General features: G+C 43.3%; 2 protein-coding genes across 2 annotated transcripts in view; one reads left to right on the top strand and one right to left on the bottom strand.

Moving 5' to 3' along the window:
- Positions 1 to 17355, top strand: part of ttll5 (tubulin tyrosine ligase-like family, member 5) — a 241876-nt gene extending 224521 nt beyond the window's left edge. Inside the window, exon 31 of the mRNA XM_079833468.1 lies at positions 16457 to 17355. Within this exon, the coding sequence (XP_079689594.1) occupies positions 16457 to 16509 (53 nt within the window). The 3' untranslated portion in view covers positions 16510 to 17355. The remainder of the gene's footprint in view (positions 1 to 16456) is intronic.
- The window catches only part of tgfb3 (transforming growth factor, beta 3), a 61111-nt gene continuing 59273 nt past the window's right edge, over positions 16999 to 18836 (bottom strand). The window contains exon 7 of the mRNA XM_079833469.1: positions 16999 to 18169. Within this exon, the coding sequence (XP_079689595.1) occupies positions 18011 to 18169 (159 nt within the window). The 3' untranslated portion in view covers positions 16999 to 18010. The remainder of the gene's footprint in view (positions 18170 to 18836) is intronic.

Raw genomic sequence — 18836 nt, forward strand, 5'->3', positions numbered from 1 at the left:
GAGGGTCCAGTGTGAGGATTGACCCGCTCTCTGAGGGTCCAGTGTGAGGATTGACCCGCTCATTGAGGGTCCAGTGTGAGGATTGACCCGCTCACTGAGGGTCCAGTGTGAGGATTGACCCGCTCACTGAGGGTCCAGTGTGAGGATTGACCCGCTCACTGAGGGTCCAGTGTGAGGATTGACCCGCTCTCTGAGGGTCCAGTGTGAGGATTGACCCGCTCACTGAGGGTCCAGTGTGAGGATTGACCCGCTCTCTGAGGGTCCAGTGTGAGGATTGACCCGCTCTCTGAGGGTCCAGTGTGAGGATTGACCCGCTCTCTGAGGGTCCAGTGTGAGGATTGACCCGCTCACTGAGGGTCCAGTGTGAGGATTGACCCGCTCTCTGAGGGTCCAGTGTGAGGATTGACCCGCTCTCTGAGGGTCCAGTGTGAGGATTGACCCGCTCACTGAGGGTCCAGTGTGAGGATTGACCCGCTCTCTGAGGGTCCAGTGTGAGGATTGACCCGCTCACTGAGGGTCCAGTGTGAGGATTGACCCGCTCACTGAGGGTCCAGTGTGAGGATTGACCCGCTCTCTGAGGGTCCAGTGTGAGGATTGACCCGCTCACTGAGGGTCCAGTGTGAGGATTGACCCGCTCTCTGAGGGTCCAGTGTGAGGATTGACCCGCTCACTGAGGGTCCAGTGTGAGGATTGACCCGCTCACTGAGGGTCCAGTGTGAGGATTGACCCGCTCTCTGAGGGTCCAGTGTGAGGATTGACCCGCTCTCTGAGGGTCCAGTGTGAGGATTGACCCGCTCACTGAGGGTCCAGTGTGAGGATTGACCCGCTCTCTGAGGGTCCAGTGTGAGGATTGACCCGCTCACTGAGGGTCCAGTGTGAGGATTGACCCGCTCACTGAGGGTCCAGTGTGAGGATTGACCCGCTCACTGAGGGTCCAGTGTGAGGATTGACCCGCTCTCTGAGGGTCCAGTGTGAGGATTGACCCGCTCACTGAGGGTCCAGTGTGAGGATTGACCCGCTCTCTGAGGGTCCAGTGTGAGGATTGACCCGCTCTCTGAGGGTCCAGTGTGAGGATTGACCCGCTCTCTGAGGGTCCAGTGTGAGGATTGACCCGCTCACTGAGGGTCCAGTGTGAGGATTGACCCGCTCTCTGAGGGTCCAGTGTGAGGATTGACCCGCTCACTGAGGGTCCAGTGTGAGGATTGACCCGCTCACTGAGGGTCCAGTGTGAGGATTGACCCGCTCTCTGAGGGTCCAGTGTGAGGATTGACCCGCTCACTGAGGGTCCAGTGTGAGGATTGACCCGCTCTCTGAGGGTCCAGTGTGAGGATTGACCCGCTCACTGAGGGTCCAGTGTGAGGATTGACCCGCTCACTGAGGGTCCAGTGTGAGGATTGACCCGCTCTCTGAGGGTCCAGTGTGAGGATTGACCCGCTCTCTGAGGGTCCAGTGTGAGGATTGACCCGCTCACTGAGGGTCCAGTGTGAGGATTGACCCGCTCACTGAGGGTCCAGTGTGAGGATTGACCCGCTCACTGAGGGTCCAGTGTGAGGATTGACCCGCTCTCTGAGGGTCCAGTGTGAGGATTGACCCGCTCACTGAGGGTCCAGTGTGAGGATTGACCCGCTCTCTGAGGGTCCAGTGTGAGGATTGACCCGCTCTCTGAGGGTCCAGTGTGAGGATTGACCCGCTCACTGAGGGTCCAGTGGAGGCTTGACCCGCTCACTGAGGGTCCAGTGGAGGCTTGACCCGCTCTCTGAGGGTCCAGTGGAGGCTTGACCCGCTCACTGAGGGTCCAGTGGAGGCTTGACCCGCTCTCTGAGGGTCCAGTGTGAGTGAGCAGACCTGAGGGAACATGAGCCCCTGTCTGATCCATTGACAGCTGCTGAGAGCCCAAACCCGCCTCACTGAACAACAGCTCGAGCTAATTCTGACTGGGCCATGGCAGCTCGACTGGCAGATCCTGTCGCACACCGGACAGTGTTGAGATTTGGTGTGTGGAAGCTTTGATGTGAATTATTAAAGTGTAAACACTAGGGATGCAACAATACAGTTAGTCCATGGTTCAATACATACCTCGGTTTTTAACCACAATTTTTGGTTCGGTTCGGTTCTGATGGCTTGTCACATCAGTTTTTTGTTATTCTATTCTTAGGCGACAGGAACAGCAAGAGGTTAAGGAGAAAAAAGACTATTTTTATTGCAATACTCTTTCTTTATTTTACTGAAAAGAATTGAAAACCCTTACTTAAACTTAAAACTTTACTTTAAAAAAACCTTGTACACATTCCTAGTGTATTGTATAATATAAAATAAATATATATATAGATTTACAGTGTCAGCTCAGAGCTGTACAGCAGCATTAAAGTATGAGATGTAAAATTAAAACACTACATAGACTTCACTATAAAATATACATTGATTCTGATTAAAGCTACTGTATTAGTTTTTCAGTCAAGAGCAGTGAGTGATTTTCTCTTTGTCTTTTGTTGTTGTATTAACATTAAAGGGATAGTTCACTCAAAAATGAAAATTCTGTCATCGAGAAATGAATACAGGTTTGGAACAATATTAGAGTGAGTAAATAATGACATAATTTTAGAGGTGAACTGTCCCTTTAAGGACCGCGTGTTCACTATAGGCTGCGCCGCTGTCAATTAAAGACCTGCACACATCTAATATACAGACACACACCGATTTTACTTTCACTCTAGACATAACCGAGCGTGTTTATGTTAACCTTGTGTGTATTTGACAGTATTAGCGCAGTAAGACGACTACTCCAGTAATCTCGTGTTTGACAGGCGTTTAGTGCGTGCGCTCGGAAAAGCGCATATTAAAACCGCACATAAGCACGCGAATGAAATGTTTAACCGGCAAAGCTTTAAAGCGCATGCAAATAATGAGCTTTGGTGATTGTGAATAACTCTAGTGTTCCGTGAGTATAACTCCACCACTAACCTGTGATGTGAATGTCGCGTTGTTCAGTATTGGGATGGAGGAAAATGATAGAATGTGTAGAAAAATCATTAATTAAATGCAAAACCGAAAAAAACGTTTGTAGGGCCCTATAGACGGAATCGCGGAATTGGCATATTACCTCGGAATCTAGTGTTAACACGCAATTTCCCTTGTTTTTAATGCACTTTATGGAAAATAATGTGTTAAATGAACTTGAGAGATAATGAGATGCGCGGGACAGCGTCTGATCCGCATCATGTTCGGCAGAGGTAGATCTTAAAGTGACAGTAGCACTGATAATGTCTGTCATTAATGTTCAAAGAGCAACGGGAACAGAGAAAATTGCAGCTTTAATGATGATTCATCTATATTTCACTTATTATTTATGCAGTTAAGAAAGGTGTTGATAACTTTATTCAATTTCTGTGTAGACTAACAGGGAAGGCCATGAGTAAATATAACATTTATTATAATGGGTTTATGTAAAGATTGTTTTAAGTTCAATTAAGTTAAAAGTTGTTATTTTTTAAAGCCTAATAAATGTGGAAATTGGGAGCTTTCAGTTATACTGTAATGTAACGTCATTAATGTTTCATAGAGACTTCAGTGATACTGGCCTTCATTCATAAAAACATGACAATACAACACATATTTAAAATATACTGTCTTTAAGTTGTTGCTACATTCATTTGGAGAGTAACTGAAATTATTACAATATCAAAATATTAAAAACTCCAATTGCAATTAATCATAATTAATTACAGAAAAAAATGTGATTAATTCGTTTTTTTTTTATTATCAATTCACAGCACTAATATTTTGTTGTGACTTGAAGAGTGCAGTATTTGTCCTGATAAGTAAATGTGATGTTTGTTACCTCAATACATTTAAGGTCATTCCTATTTTATGTTTTATGTTCTATTATGTTAAAGGGTTAGTTCACCCAAAAATGTAAATTCTGTCATTAATTACTTCCCCTCATGTGGTTGGACACCCGTCAGACCTCCGTTCATCTTCAGACACAAATGAAGATATTTTAGTGTAAATCTGATGCTCTGAAAGGCCTCCATTGGCTCAATGCACTTTACACTCTCAAGACCCTTAAAAGACACTAAAGACGTCGTTACAAAGTCCATCTCACTACAGCGGCTCTACAATAACTTTATGAAGAGACGAGAATAGTTTTTGTGCGCAAAAAAACCTAAATAACGACTTATATAGTGATGACGATTTCAAAATAATGCATCATGAAGCTTCAAAGCGTTATGAATCATTGAGTCGAAACCGCCAAACTGCTGATTCGACTCACTGATTCATAAAGTTATTGTAGAATCACTGTAGTGAGATGGACTTTGTAACTTTAGTCTTTAGTGTCTTTTAAGGGTCTTGAGAGTGTAAAGTGCATTGAGCCAATGGACTTTCAGAGCATCAGATTTACACTAAAATATCTTCATTTGTGTCTGAAGATGAACGGAGGTCTGACGGGTGTCCAACCACATGAGGGTCAGTCATTAATGACAGATTTTACATTTTTGGGTGAACTAACCCTTTAACATTAAAAACACACTCTTTTTACAGTTAAGGGTAAAAAAAATACTGAATTCTCAAAAATTAAAACGGAAAAAACGGCATCTGGGAAAAAATCAAACGGATTTCATTGGTTGGTCCGTTTGGCAGCTGGGAAAGAGCGCTGCAGGAGCACTGAGAGCGGGTGGTGTTGTTTTAGCGGGGATGAGAGCGGCCGGCTCTGATTGGCCGTGAGGGAGTTAGCGCTGATCCATACGGCCGCATTCTCTGGGATCAGCCGTCAATACGCATCAGCGTCGCTCCTCTCATCCCGCTCCGCCGCTCGCCCATTAGCGGTAAACAGCCCTCCATTGTTGTGATGTTTTTCATTATCTTTGTTTTCGCTTGACCTCGTCTCACCAGACCGCACACTCACACACATCTGAGCCAAATGCTTTCAAACTGGGTTTCACTCCAAGAATGTGTTCTTCATTTCTAACCTTTGGCTCAATATTGGCTCAAAGTCAAAAAGATCAAGAGGTTGTGTCTGATATTACAAGAGAATAAATCATTGACATGGATGTAGTATTATCTTTTTTTTTTTTACTGAAAGACACAATAAAAGCAATATAAATAAGTAAAACTGTGTGTGTGTGTGAATACACTATATCGCCAAAAGTGTTGTGACGCCTGCCTTGACATGCACACGAACTGCCATCCCATTGTTCATGCGTAGGGTTTAATATGGAGTCGCAGCTCTGACAGCTTCAGCTCTTCTGGCTTTCCTCAAGGTTTAGGAGTGTGTTTATGGGGAATCTTCTAGAAGTGAAGGCACTGATGTTGGACCAGAAGGCCTGGCTCTCAGTCTCCGCTCTAATTCATCCCAAAGCTGTTCAATCGGGCTGAGGTCAGGACTCAAGTTCCTCCACACCAAACTCCTCATCCATGTCTTTATGGAGACGCTTTGTGCACTGGTGCATGCTGGGACAGGAAGGGGTCGTCCCCAAACTGGTCCCACAAAGTCAGGAGCATGAAATTATCCAAAAATGTCTTGGTGAAGCATTAAGAGTTCCTTTCACTGGAACTAAGGGGCCAGCCCCTGAAAAACAACCACACCCCATAATCCCCCCTCCACCAAACTTTACACTTGGCACAAGTCAGGCAAGTCCCGTTCTCCCGGCATCCGCCAAACCCAGACTCGTCCATGGGATTGCCAGACAGAGAAGCGTGATTGGTCACTCAGAGAACACGTCTCCACTGCTCTAGAGTCCAGTGGCGGCGCGCTTTACCCCACTGCATCCCACGCTTTGCATTGCACTTGGTGATGTAAGGCTTGGATGAGCGGCTCGGCCATGGAAACCCATTCCATGAAGCTCTACACACTGTTCTTGAGCTCATCTGAAGGCCACAGAAGTTTGGAGGTCTGGAGCTCTTGATTCTGTGACCCTCAGCATGCGCTGACCCCGCTCTGTGATTAGTGGCTGAGTTGCTGTTGTTCCCAATTGCCTCCACTTTGTTATAACACCACTAACAGTTGAGTGTGGAATATTTAGTAGTGAGGAAATGTCCAGAATGGACTTATTGCACAGGAGTCCACCGATTGAGTTCTCTGAGCTCCTGAGAGCGGCCCATTCTCTCACTGATGTGTGTAGAAGCAACACGCACACACACACACACACACGCACACACACACACACACACACACTCCTGAGAGCGGCCCATTCTCTCACTAATGAGTGTAGAAGCGTCTGCAGGCTAGAGCTGGAGTTATACACCTGTGGCCATGAAGAGATTGAACACCTGAACTCAATGATTTCCCAATACTTTTGACAATATAGTGTATCTATAATTTTATGTATTTATATTATCATTTGTATAAGATATTTTTATGTTTATATTATCAGTTGAAAACACTGCTTCAGATTTTTGTGGAAATTGAAACGCTACCATCCAAAAGTTAGGGGTAAGATTTAAATAACAATAAATGTATGTATTGCCATATTAAATTAAACAATAGTGACAGTAAAAACATTTATGATGATGCAAAAGATTCTATTTCAAATGTTCTTTTTTAACTTCCTATTCATAAAAGTATTCTGAAAGAAAATGTATCCTGGCTTCATTATTATCATCATTGATATGAACCATTACAGGGCTCCAGAGTGCGACTAAATGGTCGCATTTTGCGACTAAAATTTGAGAGTGTGCGACTGAATTTTACATCCAGTTGCACATGTGCGACCAGTAAATTTGCCTGCTGTCGGTACTGGAAAATACACTTACTAATTATAATTGATAGACGTTATGTCTGGCAAGTTCTATCTTTGCCAGCCGTTTCTATATGAGATAATATTAAACCATTTGTCCGTGATGCATTTTTGCCATTCGCAATCCAGAAGAGAGAGAAAGCGATCGAGCTCTCTCACGTGGAGCTACAGCAAACACAACACCACAGTCAGCTTAATGAGTGACGATGGCCAAGAACTAAACAAAAGTTTAGTCTGCTTAAACTTTAGGGATGTGCTGTGATATTAATCTAATTTTTTTTCTTCCGATTTTGGCTTCCAAGAATTATTAAAAGATGATATGAGGTAAAACTATTCCTATAGCCGTGTTCGTCGAGCTCATCCTTCCCTTCTCAGCCTTGCGCTGTCATTTCTCCCTAAACCTAAACTAAACATCAGATTCAGTGATAGTTGTAAACTGCAGTCTCTACTGTTGCTGAACTGCGGGATGTGTTTGATAATAAAGAGCTATTAAATGCACAATAATCCACGCAAGAGACGCGGTTTCCAACTTCAAGGCGACGTGTGTGCTGCGAAATGGACCGACTTGCACTTAATATTTTAGGCTTCGTGTGCGCGTCTAAACCATCAAATAAACAACAAATAGCCGGTGTCAAAATGACCGGATTGGAGAGTAGTTATTTTAACAGTTTATATCTTAAATGGGCGTAAATAGTTTGGAGAAATAGGAGAGAATTATATTATTAGTTCTACATCGGTCTTAAAGGGGCAGCGTCTAATAAACCTGCTGACGATTGAGCCATTAACTCGAATCGAACAAAAGGCAAATAGAAAATATTCACATCTCTTGAATTAATAACTTTAGCTTTTATAAGCATTAATCTATCAATTTATACAGTGAAAACTATGCAGTGTTATTTTACATTTCATTACTTTATTAGATTTCTTTGTAGGTTTGTTCTTTACTGTAATATTAATGTTAGCAGACCTTCCAAATGCCTGCACACTGGTCCATTTACAAATAGATGTTTTATATTTTTGTTCAAACTTTGCGGTTTCTTTTGCTATAGATATTTTACTTTTCAGATTATAAAGCCATGTTAATTATGTTCTTAATTATGTGTTTCTTTAAATAAAATAAAAATATAAAGTATAATAAAAAGAACCGGTATGTATACTGTTAAATTACCAGATCGATAAGCAGTATCGGTGAGAGTAGTAATACCATTAAAACCTTAACGATACCCATCCCTATTAGTAATACAGATTTGGTTAGCATGTTGATTTACGGTGTGCGCCCCTAAAATTTCTGGTTGTGCCCCTAAAATTTTCAGTTGGGGGCCACTGTGCTCCTAGTGAAAAAAGTTAGTCTGGAGCCCTGCATTAATATTAATAGATAGTAAGTGAGCAGAACATCCTCATATGAGAATGATTAGTGAAGGGTCATGTGACACTGAAGACTGGAGAAATGATGAATAAATTACACTTTACTCTTAGGGCTGTCAAAAGATAAATCGCGATTAATCGCATCCAAAATAAAAGTTTGTGTTTACATAATATATGTGTGTGTACTCTGTTAATTATTATTTATATATAAATACACACACATTCATGTATATATTTAAGAAATATTTGCATGTATATACATTTATATAATCTATAATATATATAAATATATTTTTCTTATATACATATATATACATGCTTGTGTGTGTATTTATATATAAATAATAATTAACAGAGTACACACACATATATTATGGAAACACAAACTTTTATTTTGGATGCGATTAATCGCGATTAATCTTTTGACAGCCCTATATACTATATATTCACACAGAGAACAGCTGGAAGAATATTTCACTGTTTTACTGAGTTTATACACATAAATGCAGCCTCGGTGAGCAGAAGAGACTCAAAAAAGCGTATTTGTTCCCATCTTTAGACGCATGTTTGGTGTGAGCTGTGCTGTAGAAAGGTTTGCTGAGACTCTCTCACACACACACACACACACACACACACAGACAGCAGGAACATGTTTTCCGTCTTCCTGAGCGTGAAACAGCCGCCGAGTCACTGGATTGGAAGCCTGGCGTGATGTTTTCGTTCTCCTGTGCCGTAAGGCCTCGGGGTGTAAAAGAGCACCAAAATAAACACAGAGTGGAGAGGGAATGAAAGGGAATAGTGTTCAGCAGCTCTGGGAATGGATCAGTACAGCGGCTGGACCCTCAGAGAGAGAGAGAGAGAGAGAGAGAGAGAGAGAGAGAGAGAGAGAGAGAGAGAGAGAGAGAGAGAGAGAGAGAGCTCTTATCAAAGCCCGTCAGCTTCTGTGAGAAAACCAGCTGCAGAATATTCACACTTTTATTTCAATCTTGAAAAAGCATCTTATTCCAGGACCTCATAGCTCGACTAGTATTCCGTCTTTTCAGGAACCGGCGAGCGCGTTTTGCACCCAGGACAATTTGGTCTCATTGTGAGTCATTCATCAGCGCATGCTATCCCAAAATAAATGTTTGTCTTCATAACCAGTGTGTAATAACTTACTCTGAAACACTTGTCTTGTTTTGCAGTCAGCTTCTTCACCATGCAGTCGAGTCCTCACGGATAAAATCAAGTCCTGTCCTACATTATTTCTTCATTGAATTATCTATTTTTACACCGCTATACGTCAACAGATTCAATAATTAATCAACAACAGGAATAATCCTCATTATATATTAATGGCAACAATGATTGACATGTGAATCCGGTGTGGCCAAGCTTCAGGCGTACGCTTTCACTGCCAAAAAGCAGAAACAGTGAAGGCTTTTGCACAAGAAGTGCACTTTTTAATTTTTTTAAGTGTTCAGAGATTCACTTACAAGATTAACCCTCATTTCTGACCCAAATTTTTTTTAATAAAAAATGTTAAAAATTGTAGCTTCATCTGAATGTGTGGTATATAAACACCCAAAAAGAATTGGGGACAGGATTTGAAAAGTCTAAGTGGTCGTAAAATAAATAGTCACACTCAGGACCTTCAGGTCAAAAATGACCCCCATAGGAAATGAATGGGAAATTGGCAAAAATATGAAAATACAGAGTTTTTTTGTGCATACAATCTACAAATCAGCCAGGATGCAGAAAAAAGGACTCAACAGTGCAGATCTCTAAAACATCAAGAGTGCAAAACAGACACAAAAACACAATTAGCTTTTGGAATGGCACGCGTTAATTTGTCTGTGCGTGTGTTTTTGTGTGTGTGAGTTTTTTTGTCTGTTTTGCACTCTTGATGTTTTAGAGATTCACCCCTTCACTGTTGAGTCCTTTTGATTGGCTGAGATTGACTGAGGAAACATTGATTAAAATTAAAGGGTTAGTTCACCCAAAAATGAAAATTCTGTCACTCTATGAAGCGACGAGTTTAGCAAAAAAAACAAAATAACGACTTATATAGTGATGACCGATTTCAAAACACTGCATCATGAAGCTTCGAAGCGCAAGTCGTTACTTAGGTTTTAGCACAAAAACTATTCTCGTCACTTCATAAAGTTATTGTAGAGCCGCTGTAGTGAGATGGACTTTGTAACTTTAGTCTTTAGTGTCTTTTAAGGGTCTTGAGAGTGTAAAGTGCATTGAGCCAATGGAGGCCTTTCAGAGCATCAGATTTACACTAAAATATCTTCATTTGTGTCTGAAGATGAACGGAGGTCTGACGGGTGTCCAACCACATGAGAGGACAGAATTTAATGACAGAATTAAAATTTTTCTGTGAACTAACCCTTTAAGACTCAATTTATACTAAACGAAATTCACTTTAAAGAAAGGCTTTCTACAAAACAAAACTTAATGAAGTTAAAAATCATTTCTGACCCACTCGCATCTTTGCACTTTTCATAATCAGATGAAATTTAAAAATAACATTATAATATTTAAACATAAATATAAAGCAAAATACATAGTGTAATGGCTACAATAAGTATATTCGGCTACAGTACAGATAAACGTCATGTCTGAGGGGTTTGAGCGAGCGGTGAGGGTTCATGAGTGGAGCGCTGGCATTGAGCTGAACATCACCGCTCCGCTTCACTCATTACAGGCTCGTTCTCATCAGAACGCCCACATATTAAAAAATGCTCGGGTTTAAATCGGGCTCATAAGTACTTAATGTGTCGGTCGGGCTTGATTTTTTGGGCCCAATCTAAGCTCCAGCACAAACCCTCTTTAGCCGTTAAAAAGCAGGATTGACTAAAGGCACAGTGAAACATTAGCGCTGAAGAGGCGTGGACAGGGTTATTACTGCGGCTGATCTTATTGATTATGCATTTGCAGGAGTTTCCCTTTCAGACGCAGTATTTATGAGAGGAGAGTATTTAAATTAATCTTGCAAAGTGATTTACTAAGGTTTGGGACATTATTTAGCGCCTAAAAAAAAGCATGTCTTCCAGATGCTAATTTGTGCTGCTCCTGTGTTGGTCATTATGGAAATGATCCAACTGCATCTGTGGATCACGCACTGAACTTTCACACTCCCATAGCATTTAGCTCAAAAATAGAGTGGAACTCAATAGGGATGCACCGGTTGACCGGCCAAAAACCGGTTCTAGCGCGCGATCGGCAACCGGACGGTTTTCTTCGTATTTGTCTGCCGATTTTTCCGGAAGTGCGCCCGCGTGCACATACGCCTATATTGCAATCGCGAACATGTCACTTGTGTGTTACAAACGGAAACTGGAGAACTGAGGGAAGAGACGAGATGCTGAAGGGAATGAAGAGCCGCTTTCCTGCGCGAGCTGAGGTTGAGCGAGCTGAAGTTGGGCGAGCTGAAGTTGCGCGAGCTGAAGTTGGGCGAGCTGAAGTTGCGCGAGCTGAAGTTGCGCGAGCTGAAGTTGCGCGAGCTGAAGTTGAGCGAGCTGAAGTTGAGCGAGCTGAAGTTGAGCGAGCTGAAGTTGAGCGAGCTGAAGTTGAGCGAGCTGAAGTTGAGCGAGCTGAAGTTGGGCGAGCTGAAGTTGAGCGAGCTGAAGTTGCGCGAGCTGAAGTTGAGCGAGCTGAAGTTGAGCGAGCTGAAGTTGCGCGAGCTGAAGTTGGGCGAGCTGAAGTTGTGGGAGCTGAAGTTGAGCGAGCTGAAGTTGAGCGAGCTGAAGTTGAGCGAGCTGAAGTTGCGCGAGCTGAAGTTGAGCGAGCTGAAGTTGCGCGAGCTGAAGTTGAGCGAGCTGAAGTTGAGCGAGCTGAAGTTGAGCGAGCTGAAGTTGGGCGAGCTGAAGTTGCGCGAGCTGAAGTTGAGCGAGCTGAAGTTGAGCGAGCTGAAGTTGCGCGAGCTGAAGTTGCGCGAGCTGAAGTTGCGTGAGCTGAAGTTGGGCGAGCTGAAGTTGGGCGAGCTGAAGTTGGGCGAGCTGAAGTTGGGCGAGCTGAAGTTGCGCGAGCTGAAGTTGCGCGAGCTGAAGTTGAGCGAGCTGAAGTTGCGCGAGCTGAAGTTGGGCGAGCTGAAGTTGGGCGAGCTGAAGTTGGGCGAGCTGAAGTTGGGCGAGCTGAAGTTGGGCGAGCTGAAGTTGGGCGAGCTGAAGTTGGGCGAGCTGAAGTTGGGCGAGCTGAAGTTGGGCGAGCTGAAGTTGCGCGAGCTGAAGTTGCGCGAGCTGAAGTTGCGCGAGCTGAAGTTGAGCGAGCTGAAGTTGAGCGAGCTGAAGTTGCGCGAGCTGAAGTTGCGCGAGCTGAAGTTGGGCGAGCTGAAGTTGGGCGAGCTGAAGTTGGGCGAGCTGAAGTTGCGTGAGCTGAAGTTGAGCGAGCTGAAGTTGGGCGAGCTGAAGTTGGGCGAGCTGAAGTTGCGCGAGCTGAAGTTGAGCGAGCTGAAGTTGCGCGAGCTGAAGTTGAGCGAGCTGAAGTTGAGCGAGCTGAAGTTGCGCGAGCTGAAGTTGCGCGAGCTGAAGTTGGGCGAGCTGAAGTTGAGCGAGCTGTTGGGCGAGCTGAAGTTGAGCGAGCTGAAGTTGCGCGAGCTGAAGTTGAGCGAGCTGAAGTTGCGCGAGCTGAAGTTGAGCGAGCTGAAGTTGCGCGAGCTGAAGTTGAGCGAGCTGAAGTTGGGCGAGCTGAAGTTGAGCGAGCTGTTGGGCGAGCTGAAGTTGAGCGAGCTGAAGTTGCGCGAGCTGAAGTTGAGCGAGCTGAAGTTGCGCGAGCTGAAGTTGAGCGAGCTGAAGTTGCGCGAGCTGAAGTTGAGCGAGCTGAAGTTGGGCGAGCTGAAGTTGGGCGAGCTGAAGTTGGGCGAGCTGAAGTTGCGCGAGCTGAAGTTGCGCGAGCTGAAGTTGCGCGAGCTGAAGTTGAGCGAGCTGAAGTTGAGCGAGCTGAAGTTGCGCGAGCTGAAGTTGAGCGAGCTGAAGTTGAGCGAGCTGAAGTTGCGCGAGCTGAAGTTAAGCGAGCTGAAGTTGGGCGAGCTGAAGTTGTGGGAGCTGAAGTTGAGCGAGCTGAAGTTGAGCGAGCTGAAGTTGAGCGAGCTGAAGTTGCGCGAGCTGAAGTTGAGCGAGCTGAAGTTGCGCGAGCTGAAGTTGAGCGAGCTGAAGTTGAGCGAGCTGAAGTTGAGCGAGCTGAAGTTGGGCGAGCTGAAGTTGCGCGAGCTGAAGTTGAGCGAGCTGAAGTTGAGCGAGCTGAAGTTGCGCGAGCTGAAGTTGCGCGAGCTGAAGTTGGGCGAGCTGAAGTTGGGCGAGCTGAAGTTGGGCGAGCTGAAGTTGGGCGAGCTGAAGTTGGGCGAGCTGAAGTTGCGCGAGCTGAAGTTGAGCGAGCTGAAGTTGCGCGAGCTGAAGTTGGGCGAGCTGAAGTTGGGCGAGCTGAAGTTGGGCGAGCTGAAGTTGGGCGAGCTGAAGTTGGGCGAGCTGAAGTTGGGCGAGCTGAAGTTGGGCGAGCTGAAGTTGGGCGAGCTGAAGTTGCGCGAGCTGAAGTTGCGCGAGCTGAAGTTGAGCGAGCTGAAGTTGAGCGAGCTGAAGTTGCGCGAGCTGAAGTTGCGCGAGCTGAAGTTGGGCGAGCTGAAGTTGGGCGAGCTGAAGTTGGGCGAGCTGAAGTTGCGTGAGCTGAAGTTGAGCGAGCTGAAGTTGGGCGAGCTGAAGTTGGGCGAGCTGAAGTTGCGCGAGCTGAAGTTGAGCGAGCTGAAGTTGCGCGAGCTGAAGTTGAGCGAGCTGAAGTTGAGCGAGCTGAAGTTGCGCGAGCTGAAGTTGCGCGAGCTGAAGTTGGGCGAGCTGAAGTTGAGCGAGCTGAAGTTGAGCGAGCTGTTGGGCGAGCTGAAGTTGAGCGAGCTGAAGTTGGGCGAGCTGAAGTTGAGCGAGCTGTTGGGCGAGCTGAAGTTGAGCGAGCTGAAGTTGCGCGAGCTGAAGTTGAGCGAGCTGAAGTTGCGCGAGCTGAAGTTGAGCGAGCTGAAGTTGCGCGAGCTGAAGTTGCGCGAGCTGAAGTTGGGCGAGCTGAAGTTGGGCGAGCTGAAGTTGAGCGAGCTGAAGTTGGGCGAGCTGAAGTTGGGCGAGCTGAAGTTGCGCGAGCTGAAGTTGCGCGAGCTGAAGTTGGGCGAGCTGAAGTTGGGCGAGCTGAAGTTGAGCGAGCTGAAGTTGAGCGAGCTGTTGGGCGAGCTGAAGTTGAGCGAGCTGAAGTTGAGCGAGCTGAAGTTGCGCGAGCTGAAGTTGCGCGAGCTGAAGTTGCGCGAGCTGAAGTTGCGCGAGCTGAAGTTGCGCGAGCTGAAGTTGCGCGAGCTGAAGTTGCGCGAGCTGAAGTTGCGCGAGCTGAAGTTGCGCGAGCTGAAGCGCAGATAGTGAGCGTTTGTTCAGCTCAGCTTCTCACGTGTTGGATCGTTTGAGAACGAAACAGACTAACTTGTGACAAAGCCAAAATACTTCTTTTTGTAGCCTAAAGAAGAACATGCTGCACTTTAGAAATTAAAAACTATCAGTTCTGTAGCCTATAGGATGATCATTTTTATCTGGTAACACTTTAGAATAATGGTCATTAGTTAACATTAGTTAACTACATTAGTTAACATTAACTAATAATGAACTGCACTTATAAAGCGTTTATTAATCTTTGTTAATGTTAATTTCAACATTTACTAATGCATTATTAAAATCTTGTCAACATTAGTTAATGCAGTGTGAACTAACATGAACAAACCATGAACAGCTGGATTTATATTAACTAACGTTAACAAAGATGAACAAATACAGTAACAAATGCACTGCTCATGGTTAGTTCATGTTAGTTAATACATTAACTAATGTTAACTAATGACCATTATTCTAAAGTGTTACCTTTTATTTTACCTTAAAATGACATTAATTTGATTTAAAAAGCACCTGCTGTAGCATCTTAGTTTTTTTCGTTGCACTAAACATTATTTGATTTAACATTTTGGAACAATTATATACTTTGGTTTTATTTAATTTCACTGGTAAAGACTTTTTTTCTTTACACTGAATTTAAAAACAAATGCTGATTTAAGTAACATCTTTGTGTGGATTGCAGAATATGCAGATGTTGCCTTTAATTTCACCTTTCAGCCTTTTCATTTCCAATTCAATGTCCTGTTAATTTCAGATTGCGGACTTGTTTTCATTAGCCAAAAGCCAATTTAGCCTGTTAAATACCAAATAAACATCTTGTTCATGTATACTTCCATTCTTTTATTGTGTAAAAAAAATTAATCGGTATTGGAATCGGCCATGTAAAATCATGATCGGTGCATCACTAGAACTCAATTACAGCTCATATGTGTGTATGTTGTTGGCCTGTCCTGAAGCGCACACTTTTCACTCAGACAGATCGTGACGCCAGTTTCGCAGATTATTGGGTTTGAATGGTAAAAAATCTGTAAAAATGCACGTCCTGCGAGTATTCGGGTAAACGCAGTCGGATATGTCTTTAATGAACGCATACAGAGTTGAGTGAGAAATCGGGTGTTACAATGAGTTTGGTCCGTGCAGCTCTTAAAGGGCCGGACCTCATATTCTGTGTGAAAGGGCAGGAACATATACAACATACAACAATGAATAGTAAGTTCTGTCATATTATTCAATTACTTTTACAGTTTTTTGCCAAAGTATCAATTCAGTATCATATTTGAGGTATTTTAGTCTGGTATCAAAGTCATAATTTTGGTATCTTGACAACACTATTCTATATAAAAAGTATTTGCTGATATTCTCTTTTTTTTTGTTATGTTGGTTTACAAATGTGTTAATTTTTTCTCTTTTAGTTTTACATTTTGTCAAAGGCTTGTTTACATTTATACTTTTTTATAGTACACTACTGAAGGCCAACCATGCAAGTTAAATTAAATGTTTTTAATTAAAATTGTTGAAAATTATTGTGATAAATTAGTCGATAGATTAATCAATATAAAAATGGTAGGGTTGTCAAAAGATTAATCGCGATTAATCACATCCAAAATAAAAGTTTGTGTTTACATAATATATGTGTGTGTACTCTGTTAATTATTATTTATATATAAATACACACACATTCATGTATATATTTAAGAAAAAAATTTTTATTTTTATATATAAAACATTTATATTTATATATATTATAGATTATATAAATGTATATACATGCAAATATTTCTTAAATATATACATGAATGTGTGTGTTTTTATATATAAATAATAATTAGTACACACATATATTATGTAAACACAAACTTTTATTTTGGATGCGATTAATCGCGATTAATCTTTTGACAGCCCTAAAAAGTCGTTAGTGGCAGCCCTAGTATGTTAACTCCTTGTGTTGTTGTGTGTTCTCAGGTCTGTCCATGTACAGTAAACTCTTCCACGTTCAGGACTCCAAGAACACATGAAGGAGGCCAAAGGTCAAGCGTACCAATCCGCGGCTCTCTGGGATACGTTACACACATCCTCTTCTACTGCTCGGAACATGAAGAGTTCAGCGCTTGACTTTACCCATGTCTCTCTTTACGCCGTCTTCTGATAATCGATATTTCCCCTCAAATGCCTTGTGTGTGTGTCTTTTTGAGTGTGTGATAGAACGCACAAATCCTTGCATCGATTGGATCCGTTCCAAAGGTTTGTCCCAGTTGTCCAGGCTTCATTTTCACCTCACAACTGATGGCGTGTGAGGAGCGAGCAACTCGAGCGTGTCCATCACATTTATCCATGTTTACATGTTCATGCAGAAGATTGAGACTTTCATCACCGCTCGCTAATAAGTGCCTCGTTCAGGTAACGCTGATGTCGTTTGTGATGATGTTTGTCTCTCTCTGTAAGATACAATGACATTTTTTTGTCCTGGTAATACTTGATACACCATGATCAGCACATTGTGTTTTCAGCTTGATTTTATTTGAACGCTTTTATTACCTGGCCAAACGTGAAGAAACGACAGCGCCTCATTCATGCAAACTAATTTGATGTAAACACAATTAATTTGTGCCGATTATGCAAGATTGACCTTATGCAACGTACAGCATTTCAATGTTTATTTTAGTTCGCACAGTATTTGTATTGCATTTTCTCTCCTGAAGTTACTTGACTTTCCTCTCGTTTTATCCACGACCAGATGTGAGCAGTGAAACTCGATTGACAGATTTTGTGTCATGCTAACAAACCTTTTAAGTGCTCCGTTGTATCAGGAAACTGGAAGAAATGTCAGCTACTTTTTTGTGATTACTAAAAAAAAATGTTTCAAAGATAATGTGTGCTCACCATTTTTAATCATCGGGAAGAATTCATCAACGGCTCTTTTTTTTTTGTCCAAGACTGTTTAATTAAAAAAAAGTGTTTTCAGGAGTAATAGCAGTAAAAACATTAGCAGTTTGTGATCTAAAAGTTCATGTGTCGGCATACGTCAGCTTCACTGAAGAACTAAAAATCCCTAAAACCAAGTCAAAATATTTCTTTCCAGCATGTTTGTATTAAGATTATCAGTAACACCGTCACGTTAGACAAACAGTACACACTAAACCGTCCCGTTTGGGAAATGCCGTGCTCAAACGGGTTCGCCCATCAGTCGATCCTCTGAGCGCAGACGCTCTTGTCCTCATTACAGATGTCACGAAGGTTTCAGAGTCCGGAAACGGCCATGAGGTTTCCCTAGAGGCAGTTTAAAAAGCTGACCAAAAATTACACATTACAAGTGGACAAGTCACTTCAAACGTCAAAGCAGAAGTTCGAGGGATCGTAGGGCAAAAGTCATCTTGCGTAGTGCTTCGAGAAGCCTCTGGCTCCCGGGTTGGATGAAAGTGAGAAGGATGTACAGAGGTAATCTTTTAGGGTCCAGTTCCTTTTGACCCTGGAGCGGTCGAACCCTCGCCGGGCTCCGTGCCGGGGTCTCCAGGCCCCTCAGCTGCACTTGCAGGATTTGACGATCATGTTGGAGAGCTGCTCCACTTTAGGCGTCCGGCCCACGTAGTAGAGGATGGTCAGCGGCTCCAGGTCTTGAGGAACGCAGCAGGGGGACGCGGACGCCTCGGGGTTCAGCGTGTTGTACAGGCTCAGCAGCTGCGGAGAAGTGACCAACACAAACCAATCAGCTCGCTTTATTTCCTACAATATACAATACAGATCGTTTTCAGGCAGAACTAACACGAGAATGAACCTCATTGGTTCTCGCATGTCAAGGGAACATGCTTGAGCTTAAATTTACCACAACTGATGTGTGCGTGGATTAATAAAATAAAATATTAAAGCTGCACGCAGCGACGAAAGGGCCCTCGCACCCGGGACCACTGCCACCCGGTGGCTTTAGGAAAATATTGAATAGTGGGCGACATGCATTTAAGTAAATATAGGAGAAAAATAGCAATGTCATTTCACTTTTCACTTTGACCATAACTGAATATTGGCATATCGATGTCAGGATTAGGTTTCTAGTAAGTTTGGTACTTCATGGCATATTTATTTTTCAGCAACCCTTTTCCAGGACATTTTCAATTTTACTACGGCGGGAATAAAAGACAAGGATCATGCCAAATATTGCTTTCTAAGTCTTTAAAAGCCGTACAGTTTATTGCCATTACTAACAATCCAGCATTTTTCAATATGAGCTCTTAATCATACATTATGACTGTGGAAGCTTGTTTACACCACAGAATAAGAAAAGGTAATTGTGACTTTATCTCGCTATTCTGACTTTCTCGCAATTGCGAGTTTACATATTTGTGATATA

Source organism: Gobio gobio (assembly GCF_949357685.1).
Source record: "Gobio gobio genome assembly, chromosome: 13".
In the NCBI taxonomy this organism is placed as follows: Eukaryota; Metazoa; Chordata; class Actinopteri; order Cypriniformes; family Gobionidae; genus Gobio; species Gobio gobio.